The 22,690-nt window shown below is 41.0% G+C and overlaps 1 protein-coding gene across 4 annotated transcripts in view; it reads right to left on the reverse strand.

The window, feature by feature from the left end:
* The window catches only part of LOC124114609 (spectrin alpha chain, non-erythrocytic 1-like), a 456,322-nt gene that overhangs the window by 406,499 nt on the left and 27,133 nt on the right, over positions 1-22,690 (reverse strand). For all 4 annotated transcript variants that reach the window (XM_048385836.1, XM_048385837.1, XM_048385833.1 and 1 more), the window contains exon 2: positions 10,899-11,273. In XM_048385836.1, the coding sequence (XP_048241793.1) occupies positions 10,899-11,001 (103 nt within the window). In that variant the 5' untranslated portion in view covers positions 11,002-11,273. The remainder of the gene's footprint in view (positions 1-10,898; positions 11,274-22,690) is intronic.

Genomic DNA, 22,690 nt, shown 5'->3' on the forward strand with positions numbered 1-22,690 from the left:
TCCATACATCCTGGTGTCTCCTGTATCATTCATTACACTATACAGTAGGTGGTTACCCATAGCAATAGTTACTCCATAGATCCTGGTGTCTGCTGTATCATACATTACACATCAAAGTAGGTGGTTACCAGTAGCTATAGTTACTCCATACATCCTGGTGTCTGCTGTATCATCCATTACACTATACAGTAGGTGGTGACCAGTAGCTATAGTTACTCTATACATCCTGGTATCTGCTGTATCATCCATTACACTATACAGTAGGTGGTGACCGGTATCTATAGTTACTCCAAACATCCTGGTGTCTACTGTATCATCCATTACACTATACAGTAGGTAGTGATCAGTAGCTATAGTCACTCCATGCATCCTGGTGTCTGCTGTATCATCCATTACACTATACTGTAGGTGATGACCACCAGCTATAGTTACTCCATACATCCTGGTGTCTGCTGTATCATCCATTACACTATAGAGTTGGTGGTGACCAGTAGCTATAGTTACTCCATACATCCTGGTGGCTGCTGTATCATCCATTACACTATACACAAGGTGGTGACCACCAGCTATAGTTACTCTATACATCCTTGTGTCTGCTGTATCATCCATTACACTATACAGTAGGTTATGATCAGAAGCTATAGTTACTCCATACATCCTGGTGTCTCCTGTATCATCCATTACACTATAGAGTAGGTGGTGACCAGTATCTATAGTTACTCCATAGATCCTGGTGTCTGCTGTATCATCCATTACACTATACAGAAGGTGGTGACCACCAGCTATAGTTACTCCATACATCCTGGTGTCTGCTGTATCATCCATTACACTATACAGTAGGTGGTGATCAGTAGCTATAGTTACTCCATACATCCTGGTGTCTGCTGTATCATCCATTACACTATACAGTAGGTGGTGACCAGTAGCTATAGTTACTCTATACATCCTGGTATCTGCTGTTTCATCCATTACACTATACAGAAGGTGGTGACCAGTATCTATAGTTACTCCATACATCCTGGTGTCTGCTGTATCATCCATTACACTATACAGTAGCTTATGATCAGAAGCTATAGTTATTCCATACATCCTGGTGTCTCCTGTATCATTCATTACACTATACAGTAGGTGGTTACCCATAGCAATAGTTACTCCATAGATCCTGGTGTCTGCTGTATCATACATTACACATCAAAGTAGGTGGTTACCAGTAGCTATAGTTACTCCATACATCCTGGTGTCTGCTGTATCATCCATTACACTATACAGTAGGTGGTGACCAGTAGCTATAGTTACTCTATACATCCTGGTATCTGCTGTATCATCCATTACACTATACAGTAGGTGGTGACCGGTATCTATAGTTACTCCAAACATCCTGGTGTCTACTGTATCATCCATTACACTATACAGTAGGTAGTGATCAGTAGCTATAGTCACTCCATGCATCCTGGTGTCTGCTGTATCATCCATTACACTATACTGTAGGTGATGACCACCAGCTATAGTTACTCCATACATCCTGGTGTCTGCTGTATCATCCATTACACTATAGAGTTGGTGGTGACCAGTAGCTATAGTTACTCCATACATCCTGGTGGCTGCTGTATCATCCATTACACTATACACAAGGTGGTGACCACCAGCTATAGTTACTCTATACATCCTTGTGTCTGCTGTATCATCCATTACACTATACAGTAGGTTATGATCAGAAGCTATAGTGACTCCATACATCCTGGTGTCTCCTGTATCATCCATTACACTATAGAGTAGGTGGTGACCAGTATCTATAGTTACTCCATAGATCCTGGTGTCTGCTGTATCATCCATTACACTATACAGAAGGTGGTGACCACCAGCTATAGTTACTCCATACATCCTGGTGTCTGCTGTATCATCCATTACACTATACAGTAGGTGGTGATCAGTAGCTATAGTTACTCCATGCATCCTGGTGTCTGCTGTATCATCCATTACACTATACAGTAGGTGGTTACCAGTAGCTATAGTTACTCCATACATCCTGGTGTCTGCTGTATCATCCATTACACGATACAGTAGGTGGTGATCAGTAGCTATAGTTACTCTATACATCTGCTATCTTCTGTATCATCCATTACACTATACAGAAGGTGGTGACCAGTATCTATAGTTACTCCATACATCCTGGCCTTTGCTGTATCATCCATTACACTATACAGTAGGTGATGACCAGTAGCTAGAGTTACTCCATACATGCTGGCCTCTGCTATATCATCCATTATACTATACAGTAGGTGGTGACCAGTAGCTATAGTTACTCCATACATCCTGGTGTCTGCTGTATCATCCATTACACTATACAGTAGGTGGTGATCAGTAGCTATAGTTACTCCATATATCCTGGTGTCTGCTGTATCATCCATTACCTGGTACACTATACAGAAGGTGGTGACAACCAGCTATAGTTACTCCATACATCCTGGCTTCTCCTGTATCATCCATTACACTATACAGTAGGTGTCTTCATGTAACATCCACCATTACACTGTACAGTAGGTGGTGACCATGGAGCTTCCACCATTACACTGTACAGTAGGTGGTGACCATGGAACATCCACCATTACACTGTACAGTAGGTGGTGACCATGGAACATCCACCATTACACTGTACAGTAGGTGGTGACCATGGAACATCCACCATTACACTGTACAGTAGGTGGTGACCATGGAACATCCACCATTACACTGTACAGTAGGTGTCTTCATGGAACATCCACCATTACACTGTACAGTAGGTGGTGACCATGGAAGATCCACCATTACACTGTACAGTAGGTGGTGACCATGGCACATCCACCATTACACTGTACAGTAGGTGGTGACCATGGAAGATCCACCATTACACTGTACAGTAGGTGGTGGCCATGGAGCATCCACCATTACACTGTACAGTAGGTGGTGACCATGGAACATCCACCATTACACTGTACAGTAGGTGTCTTCATGGAACATCCACCATTACACTGTACAGTAGGTGGTGACCATGGCACATCCACCATTACACTGTACAGTAGGTGTCTTCATGGAACATCCACCATTACACTGTACAGTAGGTGGTGACCATGGAACATCCACCATTACACTGTACAGTAGGTGGTGACCATGGAGCATCCACCATTACACTGTACAGTAGATGGTGACCATGGAACATCCACCATTACACTGTACAGTAGGTGTCTTCATGTAACATCCACCATTACACTGTACAGTAGGTGGTGACCATGGAGCTTCCACCATTACACTGTACAGTAGGTGGTGACCATGGAACATCCACCATTACACTGTACAGTAGGTGGTGACCATGGAACATCCACCATTACACTGTACAGTAGGTGGTGACCATGGAACATCCACCATTACACTGTACAGTAGGTGGTGACCATGGAACATCCACCATTACACTGTACAGTAGGTGGTGACCATGGAACATCCACCATTACACTGTACAGTAGGTGGTGACCATGGAGCATCCACCATTACACTGTACAGTAGGTGTTGACCATGGAACATCCACCATTACACTATACAGTAGGTGGTGACCATGGAACATCCACCATTACACTGTACAGTAGGTGGTGACCATGGAACATCCACCATTACACTGTACAGTAGGTGGTGACCATGGAGCATCCACCATTACACTGTACAGTAGGTGGTGACCATGGAGCTTCCACCATTACACTGTACAGTAGGTGGTGACCATGGCACATCCACCATTACACTGTACAGTAGGTAGTGACCATGGAACATCCACCATTACACTGTACAGTAGGTGGTGACCATGGAACATCCACCATTACACTGTATAGTAGGTGGTGACCATGTAGCATCCACCATTACACTGTACAGTAGGTGGTGACCATGGAGCATCCACCATTACACTATACAGTAGGTGGTGACCATGGAACATCCACCATTACACTGTACAGTAGGTGGTGACCATGGAACATCCACCATTACACTATACAGTAGGTGGTGACCATGGAACATCCACCATTACACTGTACAGTAGGTGGTGACCATGGAACATCCACCATTACGCTGTACAGTAGGTGTCTTCATGGAGCATCCGCCATTACACTGTACAGTAGGTGTCATCATGGAACATCCACCATTACACTGTACAGTAGGTGTCTTCATGGAACATCCACCATTACACTGTACAGTAGGTGGTGACCATGGAGCATCCACCATTACACTGTACAGTAGGTGGTGACCATGGAACATCCACCATTACACTGTACAGTAGGTGTCTTCATGGAACATCCACCATTACACTGTACAGTAGGTGGTGACCATGGCACATCCACCATTACACTGTACAGTAGGTGGTGACCATGGAGCATCCACCATTACACTGTACAGTAGGTGTCTTCATGGAACATCCACCATTACACTGTACAGTAGGTGGTGACCATGGAGCATCCACCATTACACTGTACAGTAGGTGGTGACCATTGAACATCCACCATTACACTGTACAGTAGGTGTCTTTATGGAACATCCACCATTACACTGTACAGTAGGTGGTGACCATGGAACATCCACCATTACACTGTACAGTAGGTGTCTTCATGGAACATCCACCATTACACTGTACAGTAGATGCCTTCGTGGAACATCCACCATTACACTGTACAGTAGGTGGTGACCATGGAACATCCACCATTACACTTTACAGTAGGTGTGTTCATGGAGCATCCACCATTACACTGTACAGTAGGTGTCTTCATGGAACATCCACCGTTACACTGAACAGTAGGTGTCTTCATGGAACATCCACCATTACACTGTACAGTAGATGCCTTCGTGGAACATCCACCATTACACTGTACAGTAGGTGGTGACCATGGAGCATCCACCATTACACTGTACAGTAGGTGTGTTCATGGAACATCCACCATTACACTGTACAGTAGGTGGTGACCATGGAACATCCACCATTACACTGTACAATAGGTGGTGACCATGGAACATCCACCATTACACTGTACAGTAGATGCCTTCATGGAACATCCACCATTACACTGTACAGTAGATGCCTTCATGGAACATCCACCATTACACTGTACAGTAGATGCCTTCATGGAACATCCACCATTACACTGTACAGTAGATGCCTTAATGGAACATCCACCATTACACTGTACAGTAGATGCCTTCATGGAACATCCACCATTACACTGCACCGGTTGTTGAGCTCTGGGTAATGGAGACAGCCAACCACAGTAGGAGATCAGATGTCACATGGTATTCCAATAAGGTCTGGTCGATGACTGCAGAAAAGATTGCAGAAGCTGATAAGTGGCATCCATTGATCTGAACCTGCAGTTGAGTCTAAAAGTTGAGACACCAAGGGGTGTATATCTCTAAAGTAAAGATATGCTTAGACAAACAACAGGAAACAGGTTTGACATCAGACAACTTTGCTTATCATTGGCTACACTGCTTGACTCAACACATAGCCATCTAGATATGTTGTTCAAACAGCAGTTTGCACAGCATCACATGTGAACTTCATACCTGCTCTTGTTAGGCAGATGGAGTAATATGGCCTGCAAAGTCAGAGACAATGTAATTATAGTGTTTCGTGCTATCAATTATTTACCCAGCTTAAGTGTTTTAGTATAGGGCAATGTTCCTGGGTACATGTGGTCGTGGAGTAGCTTGTGACTGATCAGTTCTCTGACCACCTGCACACAGAGGAAACACTGACATTGAGGTATACTCCTCAAACCAGGGTCCCTGTAGCACTGATGTCATCCCCACATGGCTCTTGGAGTCTGTTACTGATCCTCCATTAAGCATGCAAAGAACTATACCCTTCAAAATGTTCTACTATTACATTAACGAGCATGTTTGTCCGGTCATTTGTGAACTACCTGACATGATAGCATGACCACGAACAAATTCTATGAAGAGATCAGTGTACTCAATCTTTCACGTAAAACCAGTACGGACTAAGTATGACATCAAAGATGGCTTCAGGGAAGATGTGGTATGCATGCAAGTAAAGTAAAAATAGTTTACAAGATTACAAGATTTAACAATTCGGTCAACTTGACAAAGCAATGATCTTCCTATCTGTATGAGCTTTGCATACTTTGCATGTAATGCACAACTTACAATAGATAAGGCAGGGCAGTTGGAGGGTACCAAGTTAGTTTGCCACAGATTTACCCTGGTATTTCATTACAATATTAACATGCCTAAAGTGTTTAGGACAAATATTGTATTTATCCAACTTTATTTCCTTCCAATCAAGACATGTCAACAGAAGTGTAAATTCAATGTACATAAAGAGTTTTGCAGGGAATGGAGTTGCTCGAAACTTCTAAATACTTTCGGTTGATATTTTACCCATTATTATTCAACGTAAGTTGCTCTCAAACTGCTTCTGAGGGGCTCCCTACATTGAATACAGAGACACCTAGGGGACAACTAATAAAACTTGATGTATCTCCAACAAGGGATGTTATACATTACAATGACATGGGAGTCGTCTGTACCAGGAATATAATGAAGGAACTGAAAGGTCCTCAAACCGTTATCAGTTTACTGTTATATTTATCCATACATAGTTCAAAATTTATAAGTTGATAAAAGCTGCACAAAGCAAGCAAGTAATGAAGGTTTGTCTACCCTAAAGGAAATATGGATGATTAAAGGAGATCTTGTAAGACTTGAAAGTATGTGATAACAGAACATTATAACTTACTTCAACATGAATGAATGCTACATCTGAAAGTGATGACCTCAGTAGCCCTATAATGTCACAATATTTGACGTGCAATGTCATGAAGCAATTTGTTTTCAATACCACTGACAATTTCATCAAAATCTAAAAATAAAAAATAATCATATGATTCAAATTTTGCTATTTTTGCATTGATGTTTCAAGAAACCTAAAGAAACATGGCCACGTCCACCAGCAGACTTATTTCTCAGGCTGTGTTGCATTATTGAATGATATCATTGATATCACTGATGATTAAGAAGCAGTCTGTGAAGATACACAGATTTACAGTGTGCACACCATTTTCTATGCTATACTTCCATCAATGCAAGAAATATTGAAGCATAGTCTTTAACACATTTAAATATTTTGTAATTAGAGGACGACAAAACCAAAGATAACATATTTTCTTAAGTAAAAAGCTTTGTGAAGAATTGGAGACTGACAATCTAATTGAAGTAATCTGTTTCTCCGATACAATATCTCTCTGTGTACAGAGCTGTAGGAGGTCGCAGCAATCGGGTGAACCCTGGGCCAATTTTGACCATCAAACCAGGTGACAGGTGTGTAAGACAGGTGTGTAAGATGCTGAGCAAACACACACAGTCCGTCCTCAGTGGGATCTATCTAATCTCAGTGAGGTCACACCTCAATGCTGATCTCAAACAAACAGTCAGTCCTCAGTGGGATCTATCTAATCTCAGTGAGGTCACACCTCAACGCTGATCTCAAACAAACAGTCAGTCCTCAGTGGGATCTATCTAATCTCAGTGAGGTCACACCTCAACGCTGATCTCAAACAAACAGTCAGTCCTCAGTGGGATCTATCTAATCTCAGTGAGGTCACACCTCAACGCTGATCTCAAACACCCAGTCAGCCCTCAGTGGGATCTATCTAATCTCAGTGAGGTCACACCTCAACGCTGATCTCAAACAAACAGTCAGTCCTCAGTGGGATCTATCTAATCTCAGTGAGGTCACACCTCAACGCTGATCTCAAACAAACAGTCAGTCCTCAGTGGGATCTATCTAATCTCAGTGAGGTCACACCTCAACGCTGATCTCAAACACACAGTCAGTCCTCAGTGGGATCTATCTAATCTCAGTGAGGTCACACCTCAACGCTGATCTCAAACACACAGTCAGTCCTCAGTGGGATCTATCTAATCTCAGTGAGGTCACACCTCAACGCTGATCTCAAACAAACAGTCAGTCCTCAGTGGGATCTATCTAATCTCAGTGAGGTCACACCTCAACGCTGATCTCAAACAAACAGTCAGTCCTCAGTGGGATCTATCTAATCTCAGTGAGGTCACACCTCAACGCTGATCTCAAACAAACAGTCAGTCCTCAGTGGGATCTATCTAATCTCAGTGAGGTCACACCTCAATGCTGTTCTCAAACAAACAGTCAGTCCTCAGTGGGATCTATCTAATCTCAGTGAGGTCCAGATATAATGGTTCTAGGACTGTGAGATACTCTACTCTTACCCCTGCCATGTATGTCATTTTGAGGGCAATCTTCACCATAGCCAAATTCTTGTCAGTTTTTCATGATTTATTTTTCAACTTGTCAGTTTTGCTGTTAGTTCTTCCTTGCAGATTCTAACAAAACCCTTCCCCACTTTCATAAACTCACACGCTTAAGAACTAACCAACACTGCCATGTTGTCATGAGGCTTGTAGCAACTGAGGCTTATACTGCAACAAGGATAGGACTTTATCCGTAATATAGAGCTGCTCAGGCTCCACTGTGGGAGGCCTGAGGCTTGTAGCAACTGAGGCTTATACTGCAACAAGGATAGGACTTTATCCGTAATATAGAGCTGCTCAGGCTCCACTGTGGGAGGCCTGAGGCTTGTAGCAACTGAGGCTTATACTGCAACAAGGATAGGACTTTATCCGTAATATAGAGCTGCTCAGGCTCCACTGTGGGAGGCCTGAGGCTTGTAGCAATTGAGGCTTATACTGCAACAAGGATAGGACTTTATCCGTAATATAGAGCTGCTCAGGCTCCACTGTGGGAGGCCTGCCTGCAGTTTTACATACACTGAAACATTATGCGCAATGCTGGTTACAAATGATTTAAAAAAATTTATTATAATTTCATTCTTCTCTGACTTTCAGTGATAGATTTGTCAGTGAGTGACTCAAAATTTAACCACACATTGCAATATTTCAGCCATAAAACAACAAGAACAAGTTACACATTCATTAAAAGCATAATAAGTAGAACATTGATATATACATATCACATGATATATTACAAAATAAACTGGATAGACAAACAAGCAAAACTGTTTGGAATAATAAATGATGTTAACTAAGAGCTAGGTTGCACCTGATTTATTATCTGCTGTATGATCGAGCTAATAGATCCATCTATAGAGAGAGCTGTATTTCATTCATCGCGTTGCATAATGTTATGATACCAGACTGCAATGTGATAACTCCTTGTATAGTTATACAAATACTGTAAATCTCATTATGCATATATCATTGATGTAGATGTAGATTTGAATTAGTTGGCATTTATAGGCTTTAGAGAATAAGTAATAACATTATGATCGTGATGATGATGCGTTAGCATTCTCTGTAATGTAATCATAATATTTGCAAAATGATTTTTCATCTAAAATACATACAGAGGCATTTAACACCATGTGTACTAATTGTCTGGAATATTATTTGACTTTAACTTGTTTAATTTCTGTGACTGTAGGTGCATAGCAATAGAGGCTTTACACTGACTGTTTTGCACCATTCTGATACAATAGATGCTCCCTTGAGTATTTGTTTTTACTGCGAGCGAGTGACCCCGATGGTCAGAGAGTTTGAGAATTGCGGAAATTCAACTGTTGGGAAGTGTTACATGGCCGAGATCCACTCTTCAGGTACAGAAAAAATGAATATGAGATAATATTTATGGGCATTTCATAAGCTGTTGTCAGTCTTACATTTATTGGAAAGTTGAAATATTTAGTCATGTGCCATAGTGTATCCTATTTCCGTTGTAGAGGTGTGCGCTATCGCAGGAAAATCTTCATATATAGCAAGTTTTATGTCATAAAACCAGTGTTATTGAGATTATTAATTGTTTTAGAAACAACGTACTGCCCACATGGTCAGTTTTAATGCTTTATTTTCATATGTTTGTGTAAACATAACATTTTCAAAGTTGCACGTAGCAAGGGAGCAGTCATTGCATTACAGTGTAAGGTATCATGCTATTGCTGTGTTGCAATTTTATTATAAAAGAGTACTTCAGCATGTTTAATTAAATGTATTGTCATGACAGTGAATAATGGATACATTCAATTACATTGTATTATTCTGTAATTTTCAGAACCCTGGAAAAGTAAATTCCGTGTTAGAAGAAATCTCGGCTTTGTGATCTCTGTATGATTCTTTCTAATAATTCCTACCAAAAACATACTCAGACAAATATCAACAACTACATATTTGTGATTGATTTGGGGGGTAAATACTGACATGAGATATAATGACTGAATTTTATGTATCTAGGAATCCACACCAATATTTGGACAAGGATCAATTCTAATCTATTGCTTCAGTACTTGTTCCATATGTCTTACATATACACTTGTGGACTGTGTAGTGTCTGTGTCGATGGCTGTCACCACATGTCTCTGTGTCCATGACAAGGAATGGCACACAACAGTGAAGAAGCTACACAGTGAATAATTGATTAATAAGCCTGTCAGTGGCATCCACACAGCACGGAGATGGAGGTCGAATATCCTAGACACACTTCAGAGTGCCACTCAGTCTTGGATTTTATATCATATCAATAGTTACCAGTAATTATGAACTATAAAAGTAACACTATTCACAATCCCCGAGCCCTTAGTTTCACAAACTTTAACAAACTACAGAGTTCCACAGATTGTGTTATTATGAGGAAAATCCTATGTTTCCTCTTCACTGAGACACTTTGACTAACCTGTTTACCAATGATAACTTGACTGTTTCCTGTACCCAGACACATTATACCAAGACCCTGGGCTCTTACATGTGAGTAGGACAACCTTGGTGCCTCCCATGATGAGAATACTTCAAATAATTTACATACCTCTACATGATCAAGAGTCACTTACCAAGGACTGACAGTTTCAGTGCTGAGTAGTTGTGTAGGTTTATGGCATCTGTCATGGATGGGCTGGTGAGTGAGGCATAACAGTGTTTATGAGAGGAGGACATGTTGAGTGTAGATGTTGCCTGCTATCCAGGTACTCCCAGCGACTGTTCAGGCACTGCCACAACCTCCTCCCTCACCAACAGCAGCAAGCACTGACTGACTGCACACTGGCTGCTACACAAGGACAGTCACAGTCGTAGTAGCAGTGGCGACTTGCTCCGATTAGTTCTCCAAGCACAGCCAATATTGATCCACAGATGATGACGTCGGATCATACGGCTAACCTGCCATTTTTAGTCCAGTGTTTCCATTTTCTCTTCACTTCAAATACCACCTGCAAATGCATTAACTAAAATAAATCATCTTGGCACTACAAATCCTTCTGTCTCCCATAAGCCATATAGGGATGTGAAATTTCTCATTTGCATCTGTTTTACCTGCACCCAACATACTTGCCTGAAAATCCCTGTAAATCACTGACAGAGGTAACATATCAAAGTTGAACATTTATAGTGTCTGTGTGTTACTTTTAAGATTATTATGAACTACCAGAATTACCAATATATTCCAAATGCGATACATTTGATGCTTCATTTGATTACATGCTTAATAATATTCTTATATTATATAATATATAAAAGTTTACAAAAGACTGCTGATGGAGTACTGGACAGATGGAAATGTCCAGATTGAAGAGTATGCTGTGATGACCTTCCAAACAAAGCTGCTTGTACTTTTCAACAAATTACTAAAATGGTAATCACTTTGCTGTATACATGTAACAACATTATGATGCTTAACTGTACAAAGAATGGGACTGTGTACTGTAATCTGATTAGTTGAACAGTGTTGTTACATGGTTTGAAATCTGAAAGTCTTCTGGACATGATGTTCATTTTGTACTGATTTCTGGGGTAGTCTTTGCATTTCAACTTGGGAGTCAACTCACAGCAGCAAAGAGAGATGGAGGGAGAGTGCTTCAGCAAATGACTAATAGCTTTTGTTTTTCACAATGTTCTCTTTCAGATTTGTTTTTTATTCAGTATTTCCAAGCCCAGAATTTAACACTTGACATTTTTGGGCATCAAATACTCAGTAAAGACAACAAATCTTAAATCAGCAATGGCCTTGGACACTATGATGATTATTAGATCATATAACCAATGTTTAAGAACTTAATTATAAATAAGAGGGGAAGGGTGGGTGGGTTGGTGGCTGAGAAACAACCCATGAATAATTCAGTACCTAGATATAACGGTTAACTTATAAGCACTGATATGTCGACAACAAATATGTCTGTTAAATAATGAAATTAACATAATTATGAACTATGTATATATCTGACCATGCTGACCACACAGACCTAGCCAGGAGTGTTGTGAGGATGTACCAAGTGAAGGTCTGTGGGAAGTTTGAAGGCAGTTGCACCTGTCCCCAGCCGGGTCGTTAACAGCAATGACTGTGTCAGGTGTGCTGTGAAGCCAACCATTAGCACCAGTCTTAACAGGCACTCCTCACAGATGCTCACTATTGACTTTACAACATAAACTCTGAATTAAGCTACACACAAGGACATCAAAATACTCATAAAATACCTGTATTGTTTGGCATTAAGCCAAACTTACCGGTATATATTTGGTCCTTAAAACAAAGTAAGGGAAGTTGATGACATCATAGATAAAGTCATCAATTGAAAAACTATAGCATCAATCAATAGATGTCTATTTATAAAAGCTCTCGTAACGTTTTCTTAATATAAGTCCTGCTAAGTTAACTTTCTGCTGACGTCCAGCACATGTGTACATATTATGAAGAAGACAACACGTGAACAATAAACATTCAACTTGGTCCCTCCTCCTTGGGGACTGGATATAATAAACATCAAGTTCTACGGTAGAAACAAGCATCAAAATATGTATTTCATTTCCATATACAAGGAAAAAAACCTTGGTTTAAACTATGTCTTGATTGTAAATATTTTCTAAAGGTTATGAGAATCAACAAAATATTTAATCATCAGAAACTTGTAAAAAGGTCAAATAGAACAGAGAGAAACAAAGATTTATTGTCCTATGAACATTAATTATTTCACAGTGTTACACTATAAACAGGTGTATGCCATTGTACATGCATTTGTGTACATTTTTAGCACCAGTATCCATGCATTTGTGAACATTTTTAGCACCAGTATCCATGCATTTGTGTACATTTTTAGCACCAGTATCCATGCATTTGTGTACATTTATAGCACCAGTATCCATGCATTTGTGTACATTTTTAGCCCCAGTATCCATGCATTTGTGTACATTTTTAGCATCAGTATCCATGCATTTGTGTACATTTTTAGCACCAGTATCCATGCATTTGTGTACATTTATAGCACCAGTATCCATGCATTTGTGTACATTTTTAGCATCAGTATCCATGCATTTGTGTACATTTTTAGCACCAGTATCCATGCATTTGTGTACATTTTTAGCACCAGTATCCATGCATTTGTGTACATTTTTAGCACCAGTATCCATGCATTTGTGTACATTTTTAGCACCAGTATCCATGCATTTGTGTACATTTTTAGCACCAGTATCCATGCATTTGTGTACATTTTTAGCACCAGTATCCATGCATTTGTGTACATTTTTAGCACCAGTATCCATGCATTTGTGTACATTTTTAGCACCAGTATCCATGCATTTGTGTACATTTTTAGCACCAGTATCCATGCATTTGCATGAATGGTGCAGGTGTGCTGCCTGGCTGAAGCACTATTTATTTCTTGTCTTATTTCACTGTCTTGGAATAGCAACCACTGCCAACTGACCAATATCTACATCTGATACAAGCACACTTGTTAAATAACAAATGAACAAACAAATAAACAAACACACTCCGGACACACCTCTACATCTGATACATAGACACTCCAGACACACCTCTACATCTGATACATGGACACTCCTGACGCCCCTCTACATCTGATACATGAACACTCCTGACACACCTCTACATCTGATACATGGACACTCCTGACACACCTCTACATCTGATACATGGAAACTCCTGACGCACCTCTACATCTGATACATGAACACTCCTGACACACCTCTACATCTGATACATGGACCCTCCTGACACACCTCTACATCTTATACATGGACACTCCTGACACACCTCTACATCTGATACATGGACACTCCAGACACACCTCTACATCTGATACATGGACACTCCAGACACACCTCTACATCTGATACATGGACACTCCAGACACACCTCGACATCTGATACATGGAAACTCCAAACACACCTCTACATCTGATACATGGACACTCCTGACGCACCTCTACATCTGATACATGGACACTCCTGACACACCTCTACATCTGATACATGGACACTCCAGACACACCTCTACATCTGATACATGGACACTCCTGACGCACCTCTACATCTGATACATGGACACTCCTGACACACCTCTACATCTGATACATGGACACTCCAGACACACCTCTACATCTGATACATGGACACTCCTGACACACCTCTACATCTGATACATGGACACTCCAGACACACCTCTACATCTGATACATGGACACTCCAGACACACCTCTACATCTGATACATGGACACTCCAGACACACCTCTACATCTGATACATGGACACTCCTGACACACCTCTACATCTGATACATGGACCCTCCTGACACACCTCTACATCTGATACATGGACACTCCTGACACACCTCTACATCTGATACATGGACACTCCTGACGCACTTCTACATCTGATACATGGACGCTCCAGACACACCACTACATCTGATACATGGACGCTCCAGACACACCTCTACATCTGATACATGGACGCTCCAGACACACCTCTACATCTGATACATGGACGCTCCAGACACACCTCTACATCTGATACATGGACACTCCAGACACACCTCTACATCTGATACATGGAAACTCCAGACACACCTCTACATCTGATACATGGACACTCCTGACGCACCTCTACATCTGATACATGGACACTCCTGACACACCTCTACATCTAATACATGGACACTCCCGACGCACCTCAACATCTGATACATGGACACTCCTGACACACCTCTACATCTGATACATGGACACTCCTGACGCACCTCGACATCTGATACATGGACACTCCAGACACACCTCTACATCTGATACATGAACACTCCTGACACACCTCTACATCTGATACATGGACACTCCTGACACACCTCTACATCTGATACATAGGGCCTCCAGACGCAACTCTACATCTGATACATTGGCACTCCCTGAAGCACCCCACCAATTAGACATTGGCACTCTGATGGGACCCTGCAATGATAAATGGCCGCTCCAGATTGCTCCCTACCAATTATATATGTGCTGTCCAGGTAGCACTCTTCCAGTGACACATGGTCACTCCAGATAGCTTCAGAGCAAAGATAAATAGGCACCGCAGATGGCTCCCAAGCAGTGATATTTGGGCACATCAGAAAGCTCCCAACAAATAATAAATGGCTGCTCCAGGAAGTTCCCTATCACTGATATATGGCCACTCCAGGAAGTTCCCTCGCGTTGATATATGGCCGTCCAGGAAGTTCCCTATCACTGATAGATGGCCACTCCAGGAAGTTCCTTATCATTAATATATGGCCACTCCAGGAAGTTCCCTATCATTGATATATGGGCCACACCGGCAAGTTCCAGCCACTTCAGGAAGTTCCCTATCATTGATATATGACCAGTCCAGGAAGTTCCCTATCATTGATATACGGCCACTTCAGGAAGTTCCCTATCATTGATATACAGCCACTCCAAGAAGTTCCCTATCATTGATATACGTCCACTTTAGGAAGTTCCCTATCATTAATATATGGCCACTCAAGGAAATTCCCTATCCTTGAGATACGGCCACTTCAGGAAGTTCCCTATCACTGATATACAGCCACTTCAGGAAGTTCCCTATCATTGATATACGGCCTCTCCAGGAAGTTCCCTATCATTCATATACGGCCACTTCAGGAAGTTCCCTATCATTGATTTATGACCACTTCAGGCAGTTCCCTAGCATTCATATACGCCCACTTCAAGAAGCTCCCTATGATTGATATATGGCCACTCAAGGAAATTCCCTATTTTTCATATATGGCCACTTCAGGAAGTTCCCTATCATTGATATACAGCCACTTCAGGAGGTTCCCTATCATTGATATATGGCCACTCCAGGAAGTTCCCTATCATTGATATACGGCCACTTCAGGAAGTTCCCTATCATTGATATATGGCCACTCCAGGAAGTTCCCTATCATTGATATATGGCCACTTCAGGAAGTTCCCTATCATTGATATATGGCCAGTCCAGGGAGTTCCCTATCATTCATATATGGCCACTCCAGGAAGTTCCCTATAACTGATATATGGCCACTCAAGGGAATTCCCTATCATTAATATATGGCCACACCGGGAAGTTCCCTATCTTTGATATACGGCCACTTCAGGAAGTTCCCTAGCATTTATATATCAATGGCCACTCCAGGACGTTCCCTATCACTCATATATGGCCACTACAGGAAGTTCCCTATCATTCATATATGGCCTCTCCAGGAAGTTCCCTATCATTCATATATGGCCACTCCAGGAAGTTCCCTAGCGTTGATATATGCATGGCCACTCCAGGAAGTTCCCTAGCATTAATATATGCATGGCCACTCCAGGACGCTCCCTATCATTAATATATATGGCCACTCCAGGAAGTTCCCTATCATTGATATATGGCCACTTCAGGAAGTTCCCTATCATTGATATATGGCCACTCCAGGAAGTTCCCTATCATTCATATATGGCCACTCCAGGAAGTTCCCTATCATTCATATATGGCCACTTCAGGAAGTTCCCTATCGTTGATATATGGCCACTCCAGGAAGTTCCCTATCATTGATATATGGCCACTCCAGGAAGTTCCCTATCATTGATATATGGCCACGCCAGGAAGTTCCCTATCATTGATATATGTCCACTCCAGGAAGTTCCCTATCATTAATAAATGGCCACTTCAGGAAGTTCCCTATCATTGATATATGGCCACTCCAGGAAGTTCCCTATCATTCATATATGGCCACTCCAGGAAGTTCCCTATCATTCATATATGGCCACTTCAGGAAGTTCCCTATCGTTGATATATGGCCACTCCAGGAAGTTCCCTATCATTGATATATGGCCACTCCAGGAAGTTCCCTATCATTGATATATGGCCACTCCAGGAAGTTCCCTATCATTGATATATGACCACTCCAGGAAGTTCCCTATCATTAATAAATGGCCACTCCAGGAAGTTCCCTATCACAGATATACAGCCACTTCAGGAAGTTCCCTATCATTGATATATGACCACTCCAGGAAGTTCCCTATCATTAATAAATGGCCACTCCAGGAAGTTCCCTATCATTCATATATGGCCACTCCAGGAAGTTCCCTATCGTTGATATATGGCCACTCCAGAAAGTTCCCTAGCATTGATATATGGCCGCTCCAGGAAGTTCCCTATCATTGATATATGACCACTCCAGGAAGTTCCCTGTCATTAATAAATGGCCACTCCAGGAAGTTCCCTATCATTGATATATGGCCACTCCAGATAGTTCCCTAGCATTGATATATGCATGGCCACTCCAGGAAGTTCCCTAGCATTGATATATGCATGGCCACTCCAGGAAGTTCCCTAGCATTGATATATGCATGGCCACTCCAGGAAGTTCCCAGTAGCATTGTGTGGTACTGTTCAGAACCTGAGTAGAAAGTGTGAAACAAGTACTTTGGAATTTACAGTTCCACCCTGAATCTTTTTCAGACCTTTCCGGGTTTGGACTCAGCATTCCACCAGATGGTTTGATCCTGGGTGATAGGGAGCTGTGGACACCGGGGTGCCGTTGTACAAAACAACCTTAGCACTACGACTGTTGTAAGTCTAAGTTAAGGTAAGGTACGATCACCTTAGCGCTAAGATTGGTTTGTACAACACCACCCAGGTCAAATCCATTCATAGTGGTGAATTTTCTGACTTCACGCTGGAGTTGACTCAAGGATATCCATGATGAACACTGTCTAGTGGTAGTGTGGGTACTGCTGTCAAGGATGTCTGTGAAGGTAGATGGCCTAGCATCTGCAAGACCTAAGTCTATTCCCGGTGTGTAAATGAAAGAGTAGTTGTATGCAGATGGGGGTGATCGTCAATCTCAGTATCCTGGGAGAAGCTATAATGGATATGGCCTGTGTCTTGTGATTGTTTGAGATCAGGAAGTGGCAACCATTAAGGAACTGGTGAGATTTCTCTATTATAAGTTATCACACAGGGTCTTTCTTTCTCTACCACAGAGTAACCCTTTTCAGCTGGGTTAAGAGTTCGAGAAGGGAACGGTATATGTGTCTCATTGATAACCCTGCTCCTAATACATATTGTGATGCATCATATGAAGGTCAAGGTCCTTGTCACTGTCAAAATGTACGAAGATGTTCACTGATTTCAGGAGTCTCATGATCTCTTGGAAGGTATTGTTTGGACCGACTACGCTAATCAGCATCGACTTCTGATGTAAGCTTTGTCAAACAGGTCAGCAATGAAGAGTATGTCTTGGCAGTCGGTGTAACAAGTTCATGTGTTGACTGCTGGGTCGAACTCAGCAAACTAGTTCATGCCAGACATTGTAGCAAATATATTCATGTAATACTAATTTGTTATATACTGATCTACAAAATCATGTCAGGCTGGAATAACAGGCAGCTATTTTTTACTGATTTTACAGGACCTTGTTTGTGTCAATTTTTATCAATCCCAACATGCCTTGCACGAAAGAGGGCTCAATTACTTCTTCTAAAGGGAGCATTATGATTATGATAACATTGTTAATATGGACATTAAAGGTATTACATATTGGCCCTGCTGAAACATGTGAAAAGTCTAGAACAATTGACCCGAGTAGTCCAGACAGACCTTTACCAATGATTCACAAGCAGTGTAGGCTTCCACAAGGCATGCTTGTACACTACGGTAAGTTTGGGCTTTGATCTATCCAGGGGGATTGTGTGCCACAACCCACTCAAATGCCTTGACCAGTCACTCAATAATGACAATAAACAAGCTTTAGTTACGACAAGACAGACCAATTAGCACAGATGTCTGTCATCAGGGGTATTACTGAATAAGCCGATAAGAATCATGGGATTGCACAGCTGGTTATGTGTGTGTATGTGTGTGTATGCATATGTATATATGTGTGCGTGTATGTGTGTGTGTGCATGAGTGTGTCCCCTTTACAGCTTGTATGTGTGTACATGCATATGCATATATGCGTGTGTGTGTGTGTATATGCATATATGCGTGTGTGTGTATATGCATATATGCGTGCATGTGTGTGTGTGTGTATGCATATATGCGTGTGTGTGTGTATATGCATATATGCGTGTGTGTGTGTGTGTGTGTGTGTGTGTGTGTGTGTGTGTGTGTGTGTGTGTGTGTGTATATGCATGTGCATATATGCGTGTGTGTATGTGTGTGTGTGCATGTGTCCCTTTTACAGCTTGTATGTTCAGTATACAATGTGTGTGTGTTTGTGTGTGTGTTTTGCACCACCAGAGGGTACCGCCTGGATTAATGATCTCCCTTGTGTAATGACTGAGGTTACACACTAATCTAAGGCAACACTTTTTTCATTTTGTGCTTCACAGATTTATTCCAGCTTTCCAAACAAGGTCAGTCGGAAGAAAGGAAAAATTAAATTGCTATGTCAAACATGTATTTATTTATATGAAAGGCATTCTGCTTTGGAGTAAAAACTGCAGCTGGCTTCTTGAATCACTGATAGTGATTTAGACATGGAATTTATATACAACATTTTATATTGTATAAGGGGGGGGGGGGGGTGTGTCTATATTACTATTGGGAGACATAATACAAACAAATCTTTTTACATTTAATTTATTTCTTTTCCAGCTGATTTCAGTAGGGGTAGTGGGCCCATGAGACGAAAAACAAAAAATGTGCGGCCTGAGTTGTCAATAAAGTTACAAGCACTGTCCACCATACCAAACAGACAATGGAATATGAGCTTTTCTATATCAAGTATTTGTGAATGTTTATGCTAGACCAAAACATCATGACAAAAAGGACATTTTTGTTGAAACTACATAATTCCAGTTTATGTAAGTTACATCAGACCACTGATGGGCCTTGGAGGCAGGAGATGCGTCTACTCCTTGGTAGTAACAATAATTATTACATGCCTAAAGGGACATTTTGATATTATCTTGCATAAAGGTTCCTTATGAGAACTGTCATATGAAATATTCTTTCCCTTCTCCAAAATGTTCTGTTTGTAGTAACTGCTGATGCTTGCTTTTGGAATTTCAATAATTATATTTGCAGAATTTGCAGTTTTCAAAATTTTGAATAGTTTATTTTGATTTTGAATAGACAGGTTCACATACCAGTAGTGGACATGGTGGAAGTTAAAAGTTAAAAGGATTTGGATAAATGTTTTCTAAGAAATGAGCAACATAGTTATGTCAATGTTAAAACATCTTAATCAATGGAGAAGGTCTATACTTGGTTGGCCTTTCTTGTTGATGAGTTCAGTGTTTGAATTCCAAGTAAGATTCAAGTTTTTAGCAAAGTAATTACTAATAATGTGTCATTGCACCTCTCCTGGATGTACTGATGACTGACAAATATGGAACAAGTTAGCAGTGTTTCTTAATCTTCAACAATGAATGTCACTGTACAACATTGCTGCAACAGCTAAATGTCTTTTATACAAACTTTCAACGCTGACTTATCTTGAGCCTATTTTTTCACTTTCAGTCACGTGTGTTGGTACATGTACATAACCATGATTACGCTAATCTATATTTAGCAAGGAATACCCCTCATGCCCATGAGGCCTAGTGGCTACCTGGCATACTTCTGTACCCCACTGGAACCAGCTTGGCATATAACCACGAGAAACTTCTGAAGCCTTGTTTTTAAGTCTTGTTGTCATGGTTATCAGCTGATCTTACTGAATGCTGACAACAGCACAGCTAACATAAGAAGTAAGAAGTGGTAGATCCTGTTTGCATGCTTCAACAGCAACAAAGCACAGGGTAAACCAACTCACAGCCACAATATTTGTAATGGTGAGATCACACGCATTTGAACAGTTGATTCAAGATGGCTTCATATCAGATACCCGTACCATTGTCGGTAATCGTAAAGGGTGATACAGCCAGCAATTGGAGGAACTTTTGGGCAGAATATGAATACTTCGTCGCAGTTACTGAACTAGGGAAGATAAGATTTAAGGGCACATTTTCTTCTGCAAAAACACCTCCTTTTGAGAGTAAAGTTGGGCCATGCCAACCAGACAGAGAATGAAAGCCCATATCAGTACATTGTCAGGGCTACGTCATTTAGCAGATATGTGTGAATTTGGTGCTCTAGAGGGCCTAATTCAAGATAGAATTGTGACTGGGACAACTGAACATATTACAAGGGTAGACTTGTCATTGGGACAACTGAAGATATTACAAGAGTAGATTTGTCATTGGGACAACTGAAGATATCACAAGAGTAGACTTGTCATTGGGACAACTGAAGATATTACAAGGGTAGACTTGTCATTGGGACAAATGATGATATTACAAGAGTAGACTTGTCATTGGGACAACTGAAGTTATTACAAGAGTAGACTTGTCATTGGGACAACTGAAGATATTACAAGGGTAGACTTATCATTGGGACAAATGATGATATTACAAAGGTAGACTTATCATTGGGACAAATAATGATATTACAAAAGTAGACTTGTCATTGGGACAACTGAAGACATCACAAAAGTAGACTTGTCATTGGGACAACTGAAGATATTACAAGAGTAGACTTGTCATTGGGACAACTGAAGATATTACAAGGGTAGACTTGTCATTGGGACAAATGATGATATTACAAGAGTAGACTTGTCATTGGGACAACTGAAGTTATTACAAGAGTAGACTTGTCATTGGGACAACTGAAGATATTACAAGGGTAGACTTATCATTGGGACAACTGATGATATTACAAAGGTAGACTTATCATTGGGACAAATAATGATATTACAAAAGTAGACTTGTCATTGGGACAACTGAAGACATCACAAGGGTAGACTTGTCATTGGGACCACTGAAGATATTACAAGAGTAGACTTGTCATTGGGACAACTGAAGATATTACAAGAGTAGACTTGTCATTGGGACAACTGATGATATATCAAGAGTAGACTTGTCATTGGGACAACTGAACATATTACAAGGGTAGACTTGTCATTGGGACAACTGAAGATATTACAAGGGTAGACTTGTCATTGGGACAACTGATGATATTACAAGAGTAGACTTGTCATTGGGACAACTGATGATATATCAAGAGTAGACTTGTCATTGGGACAACTGAAGATATTACAAGGGTAGACTTGTCATTGGGACAACTGAAGATATTACAAGGGTAGACTTGTCATTGGGACAACTGAAGATATTACAAGGGTAGACTTGTCATTGGGACAACTGAAGACATTACAAGGGTAGACTAATCATTGGGACAAATAATGATATTACAAGAGTAGACTTGTCATTGGGACAACTGAAGACATTACAAGGGTAGACTAATCATTGGGACAAAGGATGATATTACAAGAGTAGACTTGTCATTGGGAC

This window comes from Haliotis rufescens, unplaced genomic scaffold (genome assembly GCF_023055435.1).
Source record: "Haliotis rufescens isolate VD_foot unplaced genomic scaffold, xgHalRufe1.0.p SCAF_6, whole genome shotgun sequence".
In the NCBI taxonomy this organism is placed as follows: Eukaryota; Metazoa; Mollusca; class Gastropoda; order Lepetellida; family Haliotidae; genus Haliotis; species Haliotis rufescens.